The following is a 23,723-nucleotide window of genomic DNA, read 5'->3' as shown; positions in this document are numbered from 1 at the left end:
AGATATATATATAGATATATAGATATATAGATATATAGATATATATATATATATATATATATATATATTATTGGTATAAAAGCATTTTATACAGGGTACTGTATTACAGAGCCTGGTGGGCCATCTAATAAGAAGGCCTAGTACTAGCTGTTTACTCTTTCTGCCTAATTGCAAAACCACTGTGTTAGTATCAGCTTGGGTCAAGAGAGTGGGCATTTCCCTCATTTAGCTGTGTATGTTTATTTGGATCTCCTGCTGGTCAGGCCAGTTTATAACCTAGTCTGCGCCACACAGCAGTAGGTCTGCATGGAATTTATGTGTGTATATATATATATATATATATATATATATATATATATATATATATATACACATATACACATACACACACACACTATATTACCAAAAGTATTGGGATGCCAGCCTTTACACGCATGAACTGCCATCCCAGTCTTACTCTGTAGGGTTCAGTATTAAGTTGGCCCACCCTTTGCAGCTATAACAGCTTCAACTCTTCTGGGAAGGCAGTCCACAAGGTTTAGGAGTGTGTCTATGGGAATGTTTGACCATTCTTCCAGAAGCACATTTGTGAGGTCAGGCACTGATATGGACAAGAAGGCCTGACTCGCAGTCTCCACTCTAATTCATTGAGGTCAGGACTCTTTGCAGGCCAGTCAAGTTACTCCACCCTAAACTCGTTCATCCATGTCTTTATGGACCTTACTATGTGCTCTGGTGCACAGTCATGTTGGACAGGAAGGGGCCATCCCCAAACTGTTCCCCAACAGTTGGGAAGCACAAAATTGAGTTCCCTTCACTGGAACTAAAGGGCCAAGGCCAACCCCTGAAAAACAACCCCACATCATAATCCCCCCTCCACCAAATGATTTGGACCTTTGCACAAAGCGAGGTCCATAAAGACACGGATGAGTGAGTTTGGGTGGAGGAACTTGACTTCAACCCAAAAAAAATGTATATATGGACTGTCATTGTTTACCTGACTGTGCTACCTAGTCCTAGTCCTTGTTTTATCCTAGGATGCTTACTCTGCAAATAATAGCTGGTCACGTGAAAAGAAACATAAAAAATTAAAAGTATCTTTGCTTGCACATGATTGAATGATGGAAGTCATCAGAGCTTCACCTCATTCACTAAGCTAAGGGAAAATTCACTTGAAAAGTTAAAATTCGCTTTGCTAAGTGAAAAGTTTATCTGCATTTCCATAAATCAACCCCAATATGTCACCAACTGGGGTTGATTTAAGATCATTGACCTGCACCTATTACCTTTCCAGATGCATCAGAATATTTTTGTGTCACATTTTGCCCCTTCGACTTGAACAGAACTGAAGGGTTTGTCAAGATAAATAATATCTTCACTTACTGTGAGATATTGAGCAATCATGGTCTTGTTTAATCTGAAAACAAATGAACACTTAATATACTTTCTGATTAATGAGCAATGTCAAGCCTATTACTCTATCATCAGAACTGTATTTATAATAGGAATACAATAAGAGTCAGCAAAAGTAAATGTTTGCTTTTTAATATTCCAAAGTCCTTTGTATTCACATATCTTATTCAGTCTTTATTTATGAATGTTTTATACCATTATTCTCGAATATTTCAATCAGAAATCTAAGTTATTATACATTTTGCCCTGAAAGTCACAGTCATTATTTCAAGACTAACTATTTTTATTGTTTATTTTATTTCTTCAAATTTGGTGTAATATATATAATCCTGGTACTTCAGATTTTTTGTGTACCTTGTCTATTTTCAATAATTTAAAAATATTTATTTGTTTTTAATAAAAGGATTAACCTGCTTTAGGGTCTGCACTTCCTTTTTCATGTTTTTGCTCTTTTTCAGTTATATACCATGGAAATCATCTAATGTAATTGAAAAAAAAACGTGTTTGGTTAAAAAGTTACAAAAAAGAAGCAAAAGTAATAAAGAAATCTCTGGAGTTATATTTATTGTCATAAAAAAATTATGACATGAGCAGCACAGTGGTATTTACCGCCATGACCTTACAGCTCTGTGGTTTTAGGTTTAACTCAAGGCATGCCATTTTTACTTTCTCCCTTAATTGTGTCGTTTTTTTCATGGACGCTGGTTTCTTGTGACAACACAAAAAAACATACCCAAGAGTAATAGGTTTCTACTTAAAGAGGGATTCCACCAAAAAAAAAAAATATTAAAAGCCAGCAGCTATAAATACTACAGCTGCTGACTTTTAATATGGACACTCACCTGTCCCGGGTTCCAGCGATGCCGGCAGCCGAGGCCGATCGATCGCTCGGCTCTCGGCTGCTGCCGCCACCATTCTAGGTGAGGGAATCAGGAAGTGAAGCGAATCGGCTTCACTTCCCGGTTCCCTACTGCGCATGCGCGAGTCGCGCAGCGCAATAGGAAATCTCCGCGCTGTCACTGGGAACCGTGTGTGTCCCAGCAGACAGCGCGGCAGGGCAGGAAATGGCGTAGACTCCCACGGGAGTCTATGCCCGGAAGTGGGTGTAAATACCTGTCTTTGACAGGTATCTCCACCCCCCTCCCCCCTGAAAGGTGTCAATTGTGACACCGGAGGGGGGAGGGATCTGATCAGCGGAGGTTCCACTTTAGGGTGGAATCCCGCTTTAAAATCGTCCATTTACAAAAATTAACATAATTCTAAACTCCTAGGGTAACTCAGGAGCCCCTCAAATGGTAGTTTGAAATGTTTCTTAGCACACAGATAATGCCATCCTTTAGCATGGCACATGTCATGTTTTAATATTAACGGTTCTGTGTTGTCTATAAACAGCTGCAGAATTTGTTGGCGATACATGACTAAATAATAAAAAAAAATGTATATGTTGTACTAAATCTTCTAAATACATATATTTAAATACAGATTTACTTTACATTCTAGGCTACATGAGCATTAGCTTTAATACAGGCATACCCCACTTTTAAGTACACAATTGGGTTTATTTACTAAAGCTGGAAAGTGCAAAATCAGGCTTACTTCTGCATTGAAACCAATCAGCTTCCAGGTTTTATTACCAAATCTTAATTAAACAAGCTGGGGTTAGAAGCTCATTGGTTTCTATGCAGAAATGAGCTTGCTTTTGCACTTTCTAGCTTTAGTAAATTAACCCCATTGCACACTTAAAAGTGGGGTATGGCTGTAGGTCGTAAGCATTGGCTTAGCAATAGTGAAACAAACACCAAAATTCTGAGATTTTTTTTCTTTTCATTGCCTCCAGGTAAACTCAATAGATTGAATAGGCATGAACAGGGACCATGATTAACATAGCATCCAAACACTTGGTCCCTAACAACCATTACTAGGTGATGCTAAGAAGCAGTTGAACTTGTTTGTGTCTGGATTTTCCTGACAAACACAAAGGTTCTGTTGACCATGTTATCAATGCAGTTTATGTATTATGTAGTGTGGACTGGGAAACTGGAATTCAAAAAATGTAGGTTAAAAATATTATGTAATGGCTTATTATATAATCTTTAAGAATGATCTTTAATTTCAATTTGATATATTTGGGTAGATTCATGAAAATAGAAGACAAGAAATTGTACACAAAATTAAAGACCAATCAAAATATTTCTATATTTTTCAATAATATAAAATACAAAATCTTGATTGGTTCCTTTTGGCAAAAACTCAAATCAAATTTCCATTCTCCGAGAATTATCCCCATCACACCACCTTACATATTTTTCTTGTTATGCTACTATTTATTTTACCATCTGTCAGGGCTGAGCTCAGCCCTTGCCTCCCTCACCTTCTATGCCTCCTGGTACCGAGTCGGTCAGTGAAGGTGAAGATGAACCCATGTACTTGGGCTTCACACGTCTCTCTGCAGATGAGAGAACGCTTAGGAGAAGGAAGAGATTGTGCCTTTATTGTGGCCAGGCAGGTCAGTTTTTGAAGTCTTGTCCTACCTGTCCAGGGAACACCCGAACCTTGGGGTCCTGTCATGGGCAGACCTTAGGTGGTGTTGTTTCATCCCCAGTTATCCAGAAGGATAAGCCCCTGGTTTCGGTAACCCTTTCTTGGGCTGAGTCATCCGTTGAGATACAGGCTCTAATCGACTCTGGGGCTGCAGACCTGTTCATTTATGCTGCCTTTGTTTCGAAGCACTCGATTCCACTGCAGCTGCACTCCACTGGCCATTGAGGCTCTTGATGGGAGACCTCTACAGCCTGCCCATGTGACTCATGAGACTGTTCCGTTGTCCATAGCCATAGGGGCTCTTCACCATGAGAAAATTCAATTCCAAGTTATTTCCTCACCTAAGTTTCCACTGGTTATTGGTTATCATTGGTTACAGAGGCACAACCCTCTTTTGATTGGCTCCGTGCTGAGGTTCTCTCCTGCCACGACAATGCAGTAAGACATGCTTCAAGAAGGTAGCCAAGGTGCTGTGCACTTCTTCTCTTTCCTCCCTTCTAGAGGATTCCCACGATTTTAGCTATGTCTTTGACAAAGGTGAAGCCAGTAGTTTGTCTCCACACCAGTCATATGATTGTGCAATTGACCTTCAACCTGGTGCCATACTCCTTCGTGGTCGGGTTTACCCTTTGTCGATCTTGGAGGATAAGACCATGGAAGAATATGTTGCAGACGCACTTTCTCGAGGTTTCATCCGCAAATGCTGGTGCTGGTTTCTTCTTTGGGAAGAAGAAGAATGGTGAACTGAGACCTTGTATTGATTATAGGTGCTCAATCGTTTCACGATTAAGAATGCCTATCCGATTCCATTGATTACGGAGTTATTTGACCGCCTCAAGGGAGCAACGATTTTCACAAAGCTTGATTTGAGCGGGGCATACAATCTTTTGAGGATTAAGGAGGGCGACAAGTGGAAAACTGCATTTAATACCAGAACAGGCCATTATGAGTACCTCGTAATGCCTTTTGGCCTTTGTAATGCCCTGGCAGTTTTCCAGGAATTTATTAACGATGTCCTCCGAGATTTGTTGCAGTTATGCGTGGTGGTTTATTTCGATGATATCCTCAAATTTTTCAAGTCCCTGGAGAGCCACCACACAGATGTCTGTCGTGTGCTTCAGAAACTAAGAGAGAACAATCTCTATTGTAAATTTGAGAAGTGCGAATTCCATTGTGAACAGGTTCAATTCCTGGGTTATGTCATTTCCACTAAACTAAAAAAGTCCACTTTTTATGTATAGCAGCGCATGCACACTTTTTTCAGAATATGCGTAAGAGTTCAGTTCGGTGTTCAGAAGATAGGGTGCTTTATTCAGTCGACCTGCGTTTGTGATTGAAACCCAGCTTCCACCATACAAATCACCACTTGTGGTACCAAGGCCGACCCCCTATGGGAAAGCACTCACCAAACGTATGAAACCAATAAGCCTTCAGAATGCCATTGCAGCTCTCTCCTTTTACCACCAGTTATCTCCTTTGTGGGAAACGGCTTTTTGGATGATCTGTATAAGACGGTTACATGATAAACTGCACAGCTTCTCCAGTGGTGATTTGTATGGTGGAAGCTGGGTTTCAATCACAAACGCAGGTCGACTGAATAAAGCACCCTATCTTCTGAACACCGAACTGAACTCTTACGCATATTCTGAAAAAAGTGTGCATGCGCTGCTATACATAAAAAGTGGACTTTTTTAGTTTTCTGTTTCATGCTTTATGTATTTATGATATATTCTTGTCTTTTAAAGCAGCAGCTGTTTGAAAGATGACACATTAAGTTAAGTTAATATTGTAATTAAACACCCAGGAGCGCAGAGCAGTGTGCTATAGGGGTCGGCGAGAATTTGTGTTTTTAGCACTACATTTTTTTATATGTCATTTCCACTGCTGGTTTTTCGATGGACCCAGAGAAACTTTCAGCAGTCCTGCAGTGGCCCCGACCCGTGGGTTTATGTTCTCTGCAGCATTTTCTTGGCTTTGTCAACTATTATTGGAAGTTTATTCGTAACTTCTTGTCTCTTGTCAAGCCCCTGACTGATATGAACAGAAAGGACGGTAACCCACAGTGTTGGTCTTCGGAGTCCATTAAGGCCTGTGAGAGTCTCAAGGCTGCCTTTGTTTCAGCTCTGTGTTGGCATATCCTGATCCTACGATACCTATTATCCTTGAGGTTGATGCTTCTAAGACGGGAATTGGCGCCCTTCTGTCTCAATGTCCTACCTATGAGAGCGCTATGCTTCCTTGTGGCTACTTTTCCAAGAAATTGTCACCTGCAAAGTGCAATTACGAGATTGGTGACAGAGAGCCCCTCGTTTTAGCCCTGACAGAATGGAGACATCTCCTCAAACATACCACTGTGCCGGTTCTCATTCTTACTGACCATAAGAATGTCACATTCTTGTCTGAGGCTAAATGCCTCTCTCCCAGAAGGGTGCAATGGACTCTTTTCTTGTCTAGTTTCAATTACATTGTCTCATTCTGATCCAGTACTAAGAATGTAAGGGCTGACGCTTTGTCATGACAATTTTCCTCCACTTTAAAGATAGAGTTGGTTCCAGTTCCTGTGATTCCTACTGATCGTATTCTGGCTACGGTTCGCACCAGTCTCACTTCTCCTTTGGGTGAAAAAATTCTTGCTGCCCAGGTTCATGCTCCTCCTGAGAGACCGTGTGACCACTGCTTTGTCCCAGAGAGTCTCCGTACTGCCGTGCTCCAGACTTACCATTCTCCCAAGGCTGCTGGCCATCCTGGGAAGAATTAACTCTTTTGGGCCATTTCCCAACAATTCTGGTTGCCTATTCTACGTGCTGATGTAACTGCCTTCGTAGCTGCCTGTTCCGTGTGTGCTCAGAGTAATGCCCTGTACACACGGTCAAACTTTCCGATGGAAAATGTGCGTTTGGATTGTGTTGTCGGAAAATCTGATCGCGTGTGGGCTCCATTGGACTTTTTCCATCTGAATTTCCGACACACAATGTTTGAGAGCTGGATCTAAAATTTTCCGAATAAGAAAATCCGATCGTTTCAATTCCGATCGTGTGTACAATTCCAACGGACGAAGTGCCACGCATGCTCAGAATAAATTACGAGACGAAAGCTATTGGCTACTGGCCCTTTTATAGTCCAGTCGGACGCGTTCTACGTCACCTCGTTCTGAACAATCGGATTTTCCGACAACTTTGTGCGACCGTGTGTATGTAAGAAAAGTTTGAGCCAAAATTAGTCAGAAAAAATCAGATGGATTTTGTCATCGGAATGTCCGACCGTGTGTACAGGGCATTAGACTCCACAACACCTTACAGTGCACCTCCTACAACCCATACCCAATGGAGAGAGGCCCTGGACCCACCTGTCTATGGATTTCATTGTGGAGTTACCCAACTCCCAGGGCAACACAGTTATTCTAATGGTGGTTGACTGGCTCTTGAAAATGTCTCATTGTACTCCACTTAAGAAATTGCCCGCTGCTAAGGAACTGGCTTCCATTTTTGCTCGGGAGATTTTTCACTTACATGGGCTACCCAAGGTGATTGTCTTGGACAGGGGAAGTCGGTTTGTGTCCAGGTTCTGGCGAGTCTTTTGTGCACAGCTGGGAATTCAGCTTGATTTCACCTCTGCGTATCACCCGCAGTCTGATGGGGCCACAGAATGAGCCAATCAGTCCTTGGAGCAATTCCTACTTTGCTATATTTCTGACCATCCTAACAACTGGTCAGACCTCTTACCGTGGGAGGAGTTTGAGCACAATAGTGCCTTGAATTCCGCTTCCCGAGTGCCACGCATGCTCAGAATAAATTACGAGACGAAAGCTATTGGCTACTGGCCCTTTTATAGTCCAGTCGGACGCTTTCTACGTCACCTCGTTCTGAACAATCGGATTTTCCGACAACTTTGTGCGACCGTGTGTATGTAAGAAAAGTTTGAGCCAAAATTAGTCAGAAAAATCAAAAGGATTTTGTCATTGGAATGTCCGACCGTGTGTACAGGGCATTAGACTCCCCAACACCTTACAGTGCACCTCCTACAATCCATACCTAATGGAGAGAGGCCCTGGACCCACCTGTCTATGGATTTCATTGTGGAGTTACCCAACTCCCAGGGCAACACAGTTATCCTAATGGTGGTTGACCGGCTCTCGAAAATGTCTCATTGTACTCCACTTAAGAAATTGCCCACTGCTAAGGAACTGGCTTCCATTTTTGCTCGGGAGATCTTTCACTTACATGGGCTACCCAAGGTGATTGTCTCAGACAGGGGAAGTCGGTTTGTGTCCCGGTTCTGGCGAGCCTTTTGTGCACAGCTGGAAATACAGCTTGCTTTCACCTCTGCGTATCACCCGCAGTCTGATGGGGCCACAGAATGAGCCAATCAGTCCTTGGAGCAATTACTACTTTGCTATATTTCTGACCATCCTAACAAATGGTCAGACCTCTTACCACGGGCGGAGTTTGAGCACAACAGTGCCTTGAATTCCGCTTCCCGATTGTCCTCATTTATGGTGAACTATGGTTTCCAACCTTCCATGTTGCCTGACTCATTTGTTCCTGCAGAGTATTCTTGTGTTAGAGGAGCATCTCCGTGGTCTTTCGTTCCACTTGGGCAAAAGTCCAGGAGGCTTTGCAACATGCTAATGATAGGTACAGAATCCATGCTGACCGCAGATGCCTGCCTGTGCCTTCCTACCAGGTTGGGGACAGGGTCTCGCTGTCATCTCGCAACCTCCGACTTCATTTTCCCTCTCTGAAGTTCGCACCTCGATTTATTGGCCCTTTCTGTATTCTCCGTAGGATTAACCCAGTGGCTTACACATTAGACCTTCCTTCTAATATGCGTATGTCTAATGTATTTCACGTCTCCTTATTAAAACCTTGGTCTGCAACGGCTTTACCACCTCGGTGCCTCATCCTCACTCTGTACAGGTTGAGAACCATGAGGAGTATGAAGTACAGTCCATTGTTGACTCCCATAGGTTCCGTAGGTGTGTACACTACCTGGTGCATTGGAAAGGGTGTGGTCCAGAGGAACGCTCTTGGGTCTTATCCTCGGATGTACATGTCCCTGCCCTCCTCCATGATTTCCATAGACGTTTTCCCCTCATGTCTGAAGGACCTCCGAGGGGGAGGGGTCATTGAGGTGGGGGTACTGTCAGGGCATGACTCAGCCCTTCCTTCTCTGAGCTGGCCGCTCAGCTGTCGGCTAATTGCCAGCTCCTATCTCTCCACAGTGACTCACCTGTTGATGATATCCTGCTCATCAGTCCTGCCTACTTAAATCATCTAGCCCAGATGATCTCTGCCTTCGACTTGGTTACATCTCTAGAGAAGCTCTCCTGTGTTCCTGTTAAAGAGTTGCTTGGTTGACATTCCTTCTGGCTCCAGATCCTGCTTGCTGTTCTACTATGCTCATCTCTGGCTCCCTAATGTTTTGGCTTGTCTGACTAACCGTTCCAGTTCCTGAACTCTGGCTATGTTTTTACTAGGTTCACTCTGTTTACCTTTTTTCTATTATTATTAAAAAAGTGAGATTTAACTGTACTTCTATCTCAGTCTGATTCATGGTTTCTGACACCATCTCCTCTTGATCCTGTATGACGTGTTGTTACCTCTCATTTTTCTAACAGTATAGGTTATTGGACATTTGTTAACATACAACATACAACTGTATTAGGAGAATATAGAAGCTGCCATATCTGGCAACTCTCCTGAAAAACAAAATGCCTGGATATCATGAAGATCAAATGGCTTTTATATGTTCTGAGGCCTGGACGTGGAAAAAGCATACAGATCATGAAAGTTTAAGGTTTACCAATTTAAAAAAGCCATTGGGCCAGCATGACAGCCAAACAGCTAACATTTTCAGAAGGAGAAGTCGACAATGCTAGCCTCTATATTTTTCTTTTAAAATATATTCTTTAAATGTTCTCTTTTAAACCCATGGGTCTAAAAAAAACAAAGAGGAGAATTACTGAAAGAATTATAAAGTTATATTAAGGTTATGGGTCTTGTGATGGAGTTAAAGGTACATTTCTTTAATTTATTGCTTTACTGTATAATATATATTTAAAGTCTTTGCAGATATTATACCTGGATTATATTTCGCTAATGTTTTTTGCTTCTGAAATTATTAGAGTGTATGTTATAACACAAACAGGACAGAACAGAACATAGTGTTTGTATTGTTAGTGTTCCTAATTAAATATATTATTATATTATTCCAAACTTAATCCTGATTTCATTAACCACTTCCCGACCAGCGCACGACGATGTACGTCGACAGAATGGCACGGGCAGGCATATTGGCGTACATGTACGTCCAATATTCGTTGCCGCCGTGCCATCGGGAGCGCGCCGCCGGCGGCGCGCTCCCGCGCTGGTCGGGACCCCGTGAGTCCGGTCGCGGGACCCGCGGACTCGATCGCCGCGGGCATCCCCGCGATCGTCTCACGGAGCGGCCGAATGGAGGAAATGCTGTATAGACAACATTTTTCCATTCTGCCTAGCAACTAGTGACGCTGATCTCTGCTTCATGTGATTGGAGCAGAGATCAGTGTACACTAAATGAAAGCCCAACCCCCCCACAGTTAGTAACACACCCCTAGGAACACTTAACCCCTACACTGCCACCCACTGGTTAACCCTTTCACTGCCAGTGTCATTTACACAGGAATCACTGCATTTATATAGCAGTGATTACTGTATAAATGACAATGGTCCCAAAAATGTGTCAAAAATGTCCGATGGGTCCCCCACAATGTCGCAGTCACAATAAAAATCGCAGATCGCCGCCATTACTAGTAAAAAAAAAAATAATAAAAAATTATTAATAAAAATGCTATAAAACTATCCCTATTTTGTAAACGCTATAACTTTTGCGCAAACCAATCAATAATCGCTTATTGCGATTTTTTTACCAAAAATATGTAGAAGAATACGTATCGGCCTAAACTGAGGGAAAAAAATGTTTTTTATATATTTTTGGGGGATATTTATTATTACAAAAAGTAAAAAATAATGCGTTTTTTTCAAAATTATCGCTCTATTTTTGTTTATAGCGCAAAAAATAAAAACCGCAGGGGTGATCAAATACCACCAAAAGAAAGCTCTATTTGTGGGAAAAAAAGGACGTAATTTTGTTTGGGAGCCACGTCGCACGACCGCGCAATTGTCAGTTAAAGCGACGCAGTGCCGAATCGCAAAAAGTGGTCTGGTCTTTGACCAGCAAATTGGTCCGGTCTGAAAGTGGTTAAGAGGGCAAAGAACAGATAATTCAAGCCATAAACAATCTTCTATAACCATTGACAATAATTTAATTAATAATATCAACAATACTGATAACAAGAAAATCTAAAATTTGCCAATTCAGCTCCCAGACCAAATGATACTAACTTATACAATTTAGAAATACCAAAAGGAAAATGTACAAGTAACGAGCCTCCGAAATTATATTTAACAATTTCTAATCAAGCTTTTTTTCAGCAAAATTTGGTGAAAAAGGTACAAAAAAATTTACATAAATATAAAAAAGTACAAATATAGAAATGAAAATAAACTCTTTAAACTCTTTATTCATGTCTAATGTGATTTTTTACAAAAGTTGTAAGGATCAGCTCTGGTTTTTATAGTAAGAAATAGGTCATCCAAATCCTTTGTACAATACTCTGTCCTGCAATTAAAATTGAGTCGATGTGAGCAGCAGTTTGCTGCTTTAAATAGATTTACCGTATGCTAGAATGTAAAGCAATTGTGTGCCTCCCCCACCTTTTTGAATTGTGCTCTGAGGCTGCTGAACTACCTGCCCTCACATAGTATTTGATGTTAATATACTAAAAGAGTAAAGAGTATTTACTTGATAAAATAAAGTGACGGGTTAATTTCCATGAATCAATCATTTTCTAGAAAATTCAGCTTTTCCCTTGCATATAATTGGATATACTGAGTAAACCTGAATAATCTTATAAATATGCCAACATTTACTGCTCTGTTATGCAAACAGCTTCTAATATGTTATTACATCAACCCCACTAAAAATAAATAGGTATTTAAGGCGAGTCTATTTGTGCCAAAAATGGCAAGCAGCTCCAGGCACAATGCACTGAAATGTTGCACTTTTATAGAAATCCAGCTTAAGGCACCTATAGACATTAGATGTACTGTAATTCTAGAGGTACATATGATCTATTAGTGTCCACCATGCATCATACAAAGCAAATCTTTAGATATTCATTCTGAATAATGCTGGAGAGCGTACACATTGCAACTTTAGAGGCTCCTCCTCCAAACTTGGTTACCATGAATATGTACATGGGCAGGAGTACAGGAGTAAAGAACGGCTTAACCTTTTGCCTACTAGGTAATTTTTTAATATCTATGTTAAAATCAGCAAAAAAAAATTGCTAGAAAATTAGTTAACATTTTTTCATGCTTTTTTTCAATCCAGTTTAATATTATCACAAGGGTGAACAAGCCTCTTGCAGTGACAGGTACTCTATAGAGACATCAGGGATCTATTACAGTGCCTTAAAAAAAGTATTCATACCCCTTGAAAATTTCTACATGTTGTCATGTTACAACCAAAAACGTAAAAACATTTATTGGGATTTTATGCGATAGACCATCACAAAATGTAACATAATTGGAAGGAAAAGGATAAATGGTTTTCAATATTTTTTTTACAAATAAATATGTGAAAAGTGTGGCTTGCATGTGTATTCAGCCACCCTGAGTCAATACTTTGTAGAACCACCTTTCGCTGCAATTACGGCTGCAAGTCTTTTTGAGGATGTCTCTACCAGCTTTGCACATCTAGAGAGTGACATTTTTGCCCATTCTTCCTTACAAAACAGATCAGGCTCTGCCAGATTGAATGGAGAGCATGTGTGAACAGCAATTTTCAAGTCTTGCCACAGATTCTGAATTGGATTTAGGTCTGGACTTTGACTGGGCCATTCTAACACATGAATATGCTTTGATCTTAACCATTCCATTGTAGCTCTGGTTGTATGTTTAGGGTCATTGTCCTGCTGGAACCTCCATCCCAGTCTCAAGTTTTTGCAGAACCGAACAGATTTTCTTCTAAGATTACCCTGTATTTGGCTCCATCCATCTTCCCATCAACTCTGACCAACTTTCCTGTCCTTGCTGAAGAAAAGCATCCCCACAACATGATGCTGCCACCACCATGTTTCAAGGTGGGGATGGTGTGTTCAGGCTGATGTGCAGTGTTAGTTTTCCGCCACACATTGCATTTTGCTTTTAGGCCAAAATGTTCAATTTTGGTCTCATCTGACCAGACACCTTCTTTCACATGTTAGCTGTTTCCCCCACATAGCTTCTCTCATACTGCAAAAGGGACTTCTTATAGCTTTCCTTCAACAATGACTTTCTTCTTGCTACTCTTTCATATAGGTCGGATTTGTGAAGTGCATGGCTAATAGTTGTTCTGTAGACAGATTCTCCCACCGGAGCTATGGATTTCTGCAGCTCCTCCAGAGTTACCATGGACCTCTTGGCTGCTTCTCTAAATGCTCTCCTTGCCTGGCCTGTCAGTTTACGTAGACGGCCATGTCTTGTTAGGTTTGCAGTTGTGCCATACTCTTTCCATTTTCGGATAAAAGATTGAACAGTGCTTCGTCAGATGTTCAAAGCTTGGGATATTTTTTTATATCCTAACCCTGATTTAAACTTCTCCACAACTTTATCCCTGACCTATCTGGTGTGTTCCTTGGCCTTCATGATGCTGTTTGTTCACTAAGGTTCTCTAACAAACCTCTGAGGGCTCCCCAGAACAGCTGTATTTATACTGAAATGAAATTACACACAGGTGGACACTATTTACTAATTAGGTGACTTCTGAAGGCAATTGGTTCCATTAGATTTTAGTTAGGGGTATCAGAGTAAAGATGCTGAATACAAATGCACGCTGCACTTTTCACATATTTATTTGTAAAAACAATTGAAAAGCATTTATAATTTTCCTCCCATTTCACAATTATGTGCCATTTTGTGTTGGTCTATCACATACAATCACAATAAAATAAAGTTTTTGATTGTAACATAAGAAAATGTAGAAAATGTCAAGGGGTGTGAATACTTTTTGAAGGCACTGTAGACCCCTAGTGCCTTGTTGCCATTAAAAGCACCTAATCAAACACAGAATTCGTTGTTCAGAAACTTCCAAGGCTGTAATGGTCAGGAAAACAGCACTGAAACCAGAAGTGACTAAATCCTTGTTGCTTCCAGCTTCATTAGTCACAAAGGATTCAGGGAATGAATGTTCCTCCATCTCCTCTGTGTGCTGCCGACCCAACTGCCTACAGTGGTCTTTAGCTTCCCAGTGGAATGGGAGAGCTTTGCAGCGGCATTTAGGGCCTTTCCGAGTTCTGTAAAAGTGATAGAGCAGCTGTAAAGCCACTCAATCACTATTACTGGAAAGCTGATTGCCAGCTGGCGAAAACAGTACCAAGATCAATGTTGCCATGATACTCATATGACTGCTTGCTGCTGAGGCCATATATATGGCCGCTGGGAAACAAGTGGTTAAGAAGTAATTGGAGCTTCACCTAAATCAAGGGGTACTCAGTACAGACAGACTGGAGCTCGTTTGGCTGTACTTCTCATATGGATCACATGAGTGCAGTTCATTCTGCACTCCTGTGACTGAAACCCACTGCCAGCTGATGTCACAGAGCCTTGACCGGCATCTGGCTCAGCCTCTCAGTGAGCCGCTCAGAGCCTGAGCCAACTGCTTCTGCCCCCTCCACAGCCCAGCGCTCCTATGAGTAAGGAGGGGGCAGAGCAGACCGGTGGCTGACAGTCACCAGCTCTCTGCTCAAGGAGCCCTGAGAACCGAGTGATTGGCGGTGTTTGATTGCTCGGTTCTCAGTGTTAGAGCAGATGGGGAGCTAGGTAAGTATGAATCTGCAAAAAAAAATCCCATACATCTCTTTTAAGCAATGATCCCACTGTAAGTAAATGTGTCTGTCTGTTCTGCCAAGTGCACTACAAAGCAATACAGTAGGGCCTTATTCTGTTGGGTTTGTTTGAATCAGACTTGGCAAAACTACCAAGCACAGCCTCCCCCAGTGGGAGTTAAGATCATCTCTATTTACATTGTGTTGTTCCTAGATAATACACTCAATGGTATAAAACAATACTATTACCTAACGATTGTTTAATATTTACCACTAGACCCAGTACCACCAGGTCAATTTTCAATTATACTAACTAGTAGAATACTGTTATTCTTGTTTTGTTATATTGCCCAAATGTTGAGGCGACCGCCATTATCAAAAAAAATAAAATGTTCCTAGATAAATACACCTGCTTTCCAGGACAATAGGTGAATGATGAGCTAAATTCAAACAATTAGAACCAGACTCCATTGAGACATTAGCTGACTATCACTTCTCTCTGACTTCTCTCTGACCATTTAATTTCTCTTTTCTCACTTAGTTTTGTCACTTTTTTGTATCTGTGCTGAGTAAATTTTTGAGTAATAATAGCATTCCGTGTTTTTTAATTAATAATAGCATTCCATGCACAATGGTCCACAACTGACAACCACCTAAATTGTGAATTCTTAATATTTTTTTATATTAATTTTATAATATTATTATATTCTTAATGTTATCATTATTATTCTTATTACTTTATTATTATTAATATTATTACTATTATAATTATCATGATTCTCTTGTTCATTTAGACCAAGGTCTTATTTCTTTACTGAAGTAGTTGATGATAATTTTATTGTATTAATGATATATTAACTTTTTGGGGATATGACTACCGGGTGAGTTTTTTTCCAACCAGAGGCATCTTTACATATGTGTTTACACGTGTACAATGCAGACCAGTGCATTTTTTCCTCTTTTTTTTATTTTAGAGAGTAAGCGGCCTCACAAAATGCAGTCAATTATATAATGAAAATTACCATATGTACCATCATCCGAATTAGATAGAATAGAGATTTGGGAGTCTGGTGGGTCTTGGTTGGGGTCCAGACTCCCAAATCTCTACTCTTTTTTTATTTTGACACTTCAAAAATCTTTAATTTCATTAGTGCAGGTCGCGTCTGTGAGTCGCGCTGCAAGTCGTGTCGCCCCTGTGTGAACGGGCACTTAGAACAAAGTGCATTTCAGTCTGGTGTGTTTACTCGCATTTTGATACATTTTGGCCAAAACAAAATGTTTTTTGCAAGCCCCGAAACTGGCCACACTGATGTAAACTAGGGCCACTGGAATACATGCCACACACAGTGCATGCAGTTTGTACATGGTTTTAAAAAAGGACTGGAAAACGTCTTTTGTGAACCAGCCCTTAATGTCTTTTACTGTATGTTTGGGAATGAATTTGAAAATAGTTTCTAAGTTGTGTGTTATTCAATGCTAATATATCTTTTGTTAAGTTTGTTCTTGTTGTTAGAGTCATATGGTAAACTAAAGCCAACATCATATAATGTATTTTGAATTTTAAAAAAAATGTCTAGATTTTTTTTAATTTTTTTATACGTTTTTTATATTAGAGTGACATTTATGACGCACTTTTTGGTATTATTTGGTAATTATATGTTTTATTATTACATTACAGAATAAGTGGCTTATGTCACAAAGCTACACCACACCTAGAAGTACCAGGTATTTCTCTGAGCTCTCAGGGGGCCAAGAAGAGCTGCAAAGAAACAAAAGGAAGGTGAGTAGGAGCAGCTAGGGAAAGATGAAGTTAAATAGACCTGCTGCTTTTGCGTGATAGTGTTTGCAAAACAATTGTGTATGAAATTAAAGTGAACCTGTATTCCATTTTAGACTTTAAAAAAGTTCAGATGTCTGCTATGAACTTTTTTGTGCCCTCTCTGATTAGTTTCACTTTCTTATTAGGGACTGATTTTCCTTAGCTAGGCCTCACCCACTACAGTCAATGTGTCCAATGAAAATGGCTTGTACTGGCCATTGAGGCACTGGACAGAGAGATGGAAGGTGGTACGGCTTAGCCATCAAGTCAGAGAAATGAAGGCCCCAGTAATCAATGAAACTAAAATGAAGCGGCACAAAAGAAGTTATATTATAAAGGTTATATTGTAAATGTTATAACGGTAACAAGAGTCAATTTAGACCTGTTTTAACCAATTCATCTCTCACACCTGTACACTTCTATGAACCAAAAACATTTTTACATTTAATATGGGCCTGTTTTTTTAGCAAAAATGTTGTTGTTACTTTAGATAACATATATAATTATTAGGAAAAATAAGTATTTCTTGCAAAAATTACTTTATTTTTTAAACAATTCACAGACATGAAAAGGATTGTTACAGTAGATAAAAATGATATAGTTTATTGTATAATTTGTCCTAAAACTAGGTTTCTGGTAAAAAGCATTGCAAAAAATTTTTTTTTTTTTTTTAAATGTGACACAAGAAAAAAAATAATGAACTAAATTAATAAAAACAAAACAAAATTCAAATATTACTGATTAGAAAAATAGAAATAAAGAAAAAAAATAATCAGAAAGTAAATGTTAAAGAGATAAGTTAATTAGGGCTGATCAGGGTTATTAACAGTTTGAATTGGGATAAATTTTATCTAAAAACCTTGTCAGGTTGCTTTAACTGACATCATATTATCATATAGTGAAGCTCATCCCTTGGTCTGCTAATTAATGAAACAGTGTAGATACAAATGTAGCAATGGGGTTAATTACTAAAAATGGAGAGTGCAAAATCTGGTGCAGCTGTGCATAGAAATCAATCAAATCAATCAGTTTCCAGTTTTTTTTTTTTTTGTCAAAGCTTAATCGAACAAGCTAAAGTTAGAAGCTGATTGGCTACCATGCACAGCTGAACCAGATTTTGCACTCTACAGTTTTAGTAAATGAACCCCAATGTTTCTCTCTGTCTGAACATTGTTTATAAACCCTGCATCAGGCAGTCTGTTTTTTTTGTTTTGTTTTTTTACAGCAGCAGCTTTGTATTGTTGCAACAACACCTCTATCATGTAAATGTGGACGGGAATCCACAGCAAGGTAGAAGGACAGAGCATTTTACACACACTCTGTTTTCTTCAATCAAGTTTTTTGGCCATGTGTAGCAAGCCCAGTGTCCACAACTGATTAATCATCTAAAATGAAGTAAAGGTCCACTTTACCAACATATACATAGATGTGTCATTTTCCTGTTCACAATAATATTTGACAGTTTTCAAACTTCATTTTTAATTTATATTTACTTTATTAATCTTTTACCATTTAAATTTTGTGCATGCTCTAGCAACTACTTCTTCGTTTAATCTGGCAAAAGACCAGATTTATTTTTTTTAATGTAAAAGAGTTAACTATAATATATATAATATTGCCCTTAGCAACCAATTTCCTTTTTGTTTTTCATTTTTCCAGGTGATAATTAGTCATCTTAGGAGCCATAGACAAGAACAAACAAAACATAAAAGGCTAAAAAATCTACCAATTATAAAAGTTAAGGTACCTTGGCTACTTGGCTCCTGAGATTTTCCAAGACTATAATTTTAGCCATGCTGGAAAAATTACAGCTGCAGTTGAATTGGTTGGTATGGCCAATGCCTTCACGGTGCCTCTTCTAATGTTTATAGATGCAGTCAGACCTCTAGTTCATAAAGTTTGTGTTTGGGTTCTGCAATGTTCACATAATGTACGGCAGCAGCTTGCTAAGCAGTGCAAACATCTCTACAAATTTTGGTCTGTCCCTAGTTTAGTACATTGCATCTTCTCCAGGAGCTGAGCAGCCAGCGGGGTATCAATCTATCGCATGAGCCATGTCAGCAAAGCGGTGCTTAGCATGTGTCAGATGGAGATGTGGGCGGATGATGTTGATGTCAGCGGTGGGAGCTCGCGGTGAAGCTGCATTGTACAGATACTGGCAGAAAGACTCTAATATTCATCGTTAGCCAATTCAACTAAGCTGCTGGTCCGTCAGGGTGCCTACCGTTTAATATACCCTTTATACATCTATTTTTTTTTCTTGTTTATTATTGTGTTATCATTAGATTTGCAAAGCTCCAGGCTATTCCCTTTTTATTGATTGATTTAAGGAGATTTTGGCCCTCGGCAAAGCATGTGAGATGAAACTAGTACAAAGGTTTGTCAGGTGCTAGTGAGACAGTCTAGATGTTTCAGCATTATGTTTGTCATGTTACGATGAAAAGAGAAATATGTTTCAACGTACAAGAATCTACATACATTGAACAATCTGAGGAGAACTGGTTATCACAAAGAAGAAATATAAAACAACATACATTTCATTGTGATGTCCACATACTGACCTTGGATTCTCTCTCTTCTAGGAGGGTCTCTAACTTCTTCTGGGCTGCCCGGCCCTCGTGGTCTTCACTCACAATGAGAATGACGTGATTCCAGCCAAAGATACGCATCATCTCAAACCAGACTAGAGCCTGGTGCGAGTATGGTGGGACAGTGCGCAGGAAGGACAGATGGATGCTCTGGAATCAAAAAAATTTATGTTTTAGACTATATTCATGAAAAACAATAGAATAAACTAGAGGAAAACTATGATGTATTCTGAGAGGTTCACATTCGAGATATACACCAATAGACATAAAATTATGATCACTGACAGGTAACGTCAATAACATTGACTACCTTGTTACGATGGCATCTGAAAGCGAGTGGGATATAGGAGACAGCAAGTAAATATGTTGTCCCTGAAGCTGATGTGTTGAAAGTGGAAAAAATAGGCAAGTGTGAAGATTTGAGTGACTTTGACAAGGGCCAAATTGTAATGGCTAGACGACTGGGTCAGAGCAACTCCAAAACTGCATTTCTTGTGGGATATTACCGGTCTGCAGTGGTCAGGACCTACCAGAAGTGATTGAAGGATTGAATACCGGTGAACCATCAAAGGGTCATGGGCGGCCAAGGCTTACTGATGCATGGAATAATTATGTCTCTATCAGCCTAAATACCTCCTAAGCACTATACAAATCAATACAAATACAGTGTGTTGCTAACTATAACACTCTAAGGCAGTGATGGCGAACCTATGGCACGCGTGCCACAGCCGACACACCAAGCCCTCTCTGTGGGCACGTGAGAAAATCCTGTATGGAGGTGTATTTCATGCACAGCTCCCCTCCCCATAGAACTAAATTTCCCACAAGTCTCTGGGGCAGGGGTGATGTGTCTAGGATGGGCGTGGATGAGATGAAGGGTTGCTCTGGGTTGGATGGCAGGTGGAACATGTGGTGGGGATTGAGCCAATGGGGGGCTGTGTCTAGGATGGGCGTGGACTGGATGAAGAGTCGCTCTGGGTTGGATGGCAGGTAGAATATGTGGTGGGGAAGATGCCCAATCACAGGCCGTTCTTGAGCCCGGGAACTGAGTCAGCTTCTTTTTTTTTTTTTTCTTGTTCCCAAGATTGCCACAAAATAAGGAAGGGTATGATCAGAATAATGTTGTGTATATGCTGTCTGTGTTACGCTCTATCAAAGCTGTTGGAAGCATTTTCTGTAGGATATGAGCTTTGATGATACTTTGTGTTGGCTATTCAGGTTTATCTGGCTGGGAAAGCCTGCTAGATTTAGCAAAGACCACTGCAGTACAGTGAGATGTAAATACATATCGTTTTTGTCCCTGCCATTCCCCTGTATTTTATGACACAAGTCACATGACAGACAGTCCAGAATCACTGGCATTATACAGGGTAGAAGTGTAGAGCTGCTGGGAGTTTGCATTTGACATGCAATGAACTGCACAGCATTGTGGAGTGAACTGCATTGGTAAAGCATTATTGCTACAGTTGTCAACATACCTTGGCAACCAAACAGTGCATAATGTGTGCCAGCAGGGCATGGGGGGACTGGAAGTTCTGCTGCAGCTGGAGAGTTGCTGGTTGCATGTCACCCCTGTAACAGGATTTCTTTATCATCCAGCCGGTGCTTCTACTGAACAACTAGTCATTTAAAGTGCACCTGCCATGCAACTTGACTGTATTGAATATTAATATATAGTTAGTAGAATAGTGATCCTGGAATTTGATTGCACAATGCTAGCACAACTTCCAAAAAATTTAACTTTTGTCAAAATGTGTTCTAGTTTAGATCTTCTTGTACAAAACACTATGACTACATAGTGAATGCACAACGGTTTCTGATGTGTCCCATGTATACCCCCGGACATCACAGCACACGCTCATCAAGTTCTGTATATGTTGGCACTTTGAAATGAATACGTTGGTTTTGTGTTGCAGTTTGGGCACTCGGGCTCAAAAAGGTTCGCCATCACTGCTCTAAGGTGATCCCACCACACCCTCTTCCACAGAAATAAATAAACAAAAATAAGGGATATACTATCAATGGCTAATTGCCAGCTCTCATCTCTCTCCACAGTTACCAGCTGTTCCTGATCATGCTCGTCTGACCTGCCTACTTAAAGCTGTCCAGCTCACTTCACCTCTGCCTTCGCCTTGGTCACATCACAAGAAACCATCTCCTGCGGTTCTGTTTAAAGACTGGCTTGCTGACATCCCTTCTGGCTCCTTATCCTGCTTGCTGTTGCTCTACTTGGATCCCTGACTCTGGCCTGGCTGATTACCCGATCTGGTAATTGAACTCTGGCCTGGCTGACTATTCTATCCGGTTACTGGACTCTGGATATGCTTTAACTGCGCTTTTTCTATTTACCTTTTTATTTTTATTTAATAAACAAGTGTGATTTAATTGTACTTCTGTCTCTGATTCATGGTTTCTGACAAAAAAAGGCTCATCTGTATCTTCCAAATGGCAAACTAGGCAAAAACATACACGCTCTCCATTTCTAAAAGGTTTATTAAAACCCAGCCAATATAAAACACTCACAGGATAAAAGTGACAGATGTGCTTTGTAAATGTATTTGTCACCTTGCTCACCACTACACACACAAATGGGGGTGGCGGGATGTCACAGGCTCTGCTCCTCTTGTGTTGCGCCCTCTGATTGGGCTTCTTCAGTAGATTTTACACACTTACACACGGTCTCACTTTGGTACCAGTAAAGTCTGAAACATAAGGGTTTTTTCTGTAGATGGTAAAATAAAAGGATGAGGTCCCCCCCCCCCCCAGTTAGTCGATTACTATTCGTTATAGGATTCACGTTGGCTTAAATATCTTGCAAAATTGCCCTCCTCCTATCAACGCAAGAAAATGGCTACAAAGTGCTCACTAAATGGTACAGAGTACTGACCATAATACACAAGTTTGCTCCATCCATATCCAACTTATGCTGTAGATGCAAATCAGAACCAGGCTCGCTCCTCCACATTTGGTGGTCATGCCCCATCATCCAGAAATTCTGGCACGAAGTCCACAACATAATATCCAAGGTAACTACTTTCACATTAGATTTCACTCCCTCACAATTCCTTCTACACCATTCCACTATACCCAGATGCTCTTACTTCAAATCTCTTACCATGCACATGCTAAACGCTGCTAAGAGATGTATTCCAATCTTATGGGGCAAAACCCACGCACCGTCAATCAAAGAATGGTTCCAGAAAATTGACATAACTGCAAAATGGAAGAACTCATAGCCATCTCACATGATAACATCTCCAAACACACAACAATCTGGTCTTGTTGGTCCCTCTTCAGAACCACCTCAGATTACATTCAAATCATGAACTCCAACCCTTATTGAAGAATAAAACCTCTCGGAGCATGTCCCTGACAGCCCGGGGAACGATCTGGGCTGGATGGACTGTATTCAGGGTCAGACAGGAGGCACAGACCCCCCCCCCCCCCCCGTCCCGGTCCATTCCACTCACATACTCCACCTCTTCTACACATCTCATCACCTGCACCTTTTCACCCCCCAACCACCTCCAACACTTCCCCTACCCTCCATGGTCCCCCCTACCTCTCCTATCACACATTACATGCACTCTCTTTCAACGAATACACTTAAATCTGGTTGCCAGCTGGTCTGTCAAGCAGGGAAATCCCCTGAACCCATATTACACCTGACCCAGGTAATCTACCACACCGAAAATTATGCTCACTCATCTCTATACGGAGATCCCTCTACCCGATCGCAATTACTTCATGTAACCAATACCCCTTACAGGTTTGCTCTTCCGAAAATGTAGGACCTCTCAGGCCCCTGAACCACAGATTGCCCACATTCCCCATACCACCTACACCACTCCACTGGTTTTTCCCAAGTGCACCATATCTCCTGTATACCTCCTTTTATCATTATAATAAGAATGTATACTGTTATTCTGTTTTGGTTTTGACTTATTTGTATTTCCTTAGGCCTAGAGGCCCTTGTAAAGCCTAGTATTGTATACACATCTGTCTATGTATATATACCTGGAACATTTTCAATAAAACGTTATGAAAGCGAAAATTGACCCCCTCCAGTGGTTATTCACCTTCTCAAGTCCCCAACATTTTAAGCTCCTGGAATCCCTATTGTGGACATTTCAAAAATACCTAGATTTGCTATGTTTCATTGGGGTCAATTCACTAATGTTTACCTCATGCGATAAGGGTATCATGTTATTTATTTGCGTAAATTATGGCATGCGGCAAATTAAGTCCAATTTACAAAAAAATAATAAATTGCGGTACTTACCAAAAAAAAGTGCCATTAAATACCGCATAAAAAAACAACGACATTGCACCAGCATGCACCAGTCCGTGATGTCATAAGGGTGCGGGACCACCAGGTGACATAGCCAGGTGGCCTGCCCCTTAACTATATAATGAAATGTCAGATGTCGAAGCCTGCAGTAGGCAGCCAGCCTTC

The 23,723-nt window shown here is 40.6% G+C and overlaps 1 protein-coding gene across 9 annotated transcripts in view; it reads right to left on the bottom strand.

Moving 5' to 3' along the window:
* Window positions 1-23,723, bottom strand: part of GRIN1 (glutamate ionotropic receptor NMDA type subunit 1) — a 146,781-nt gene that overhangs the window by 88,366 nt on the left and 34,692 nt on the right. For all 9 annotated transcript variants that reach the window (XM_077475690.1, XM_077475701.1, XM_077475763.1 and 6 more), the window contains exon 3: window positions 19,241-19,417. In XM_077475690.1, the coding sequence (XP_077331816.1) occupies window positions 19,241-19,417 (177 nt within the window). The remainder of the gene's footprint in view (window positions 1-19,240; window positions 19,418-23,723) is intronic.

The sequence above is a fragment of the Lithobates pipiens genome, unplaced genomic scaffold (genome assembly GCF_037356315.1).
Source record: "Lithobates pipiens isolate NorthernLeopardFrog02 unplaced genomic scaffold, aLitPip1_a1.2 Scaffold_1, whole genome shotgun sequence".
NCBI lineage: Eukaryota > Metazoa > Chordata > Amphibia > Anura > Ranidae > Lithobates > Lithobates pipiens.
Note: the sequence above shows the minus strand (reverse complement) of the source record. Positions and strands in the feature narration are given on the sequence as shown.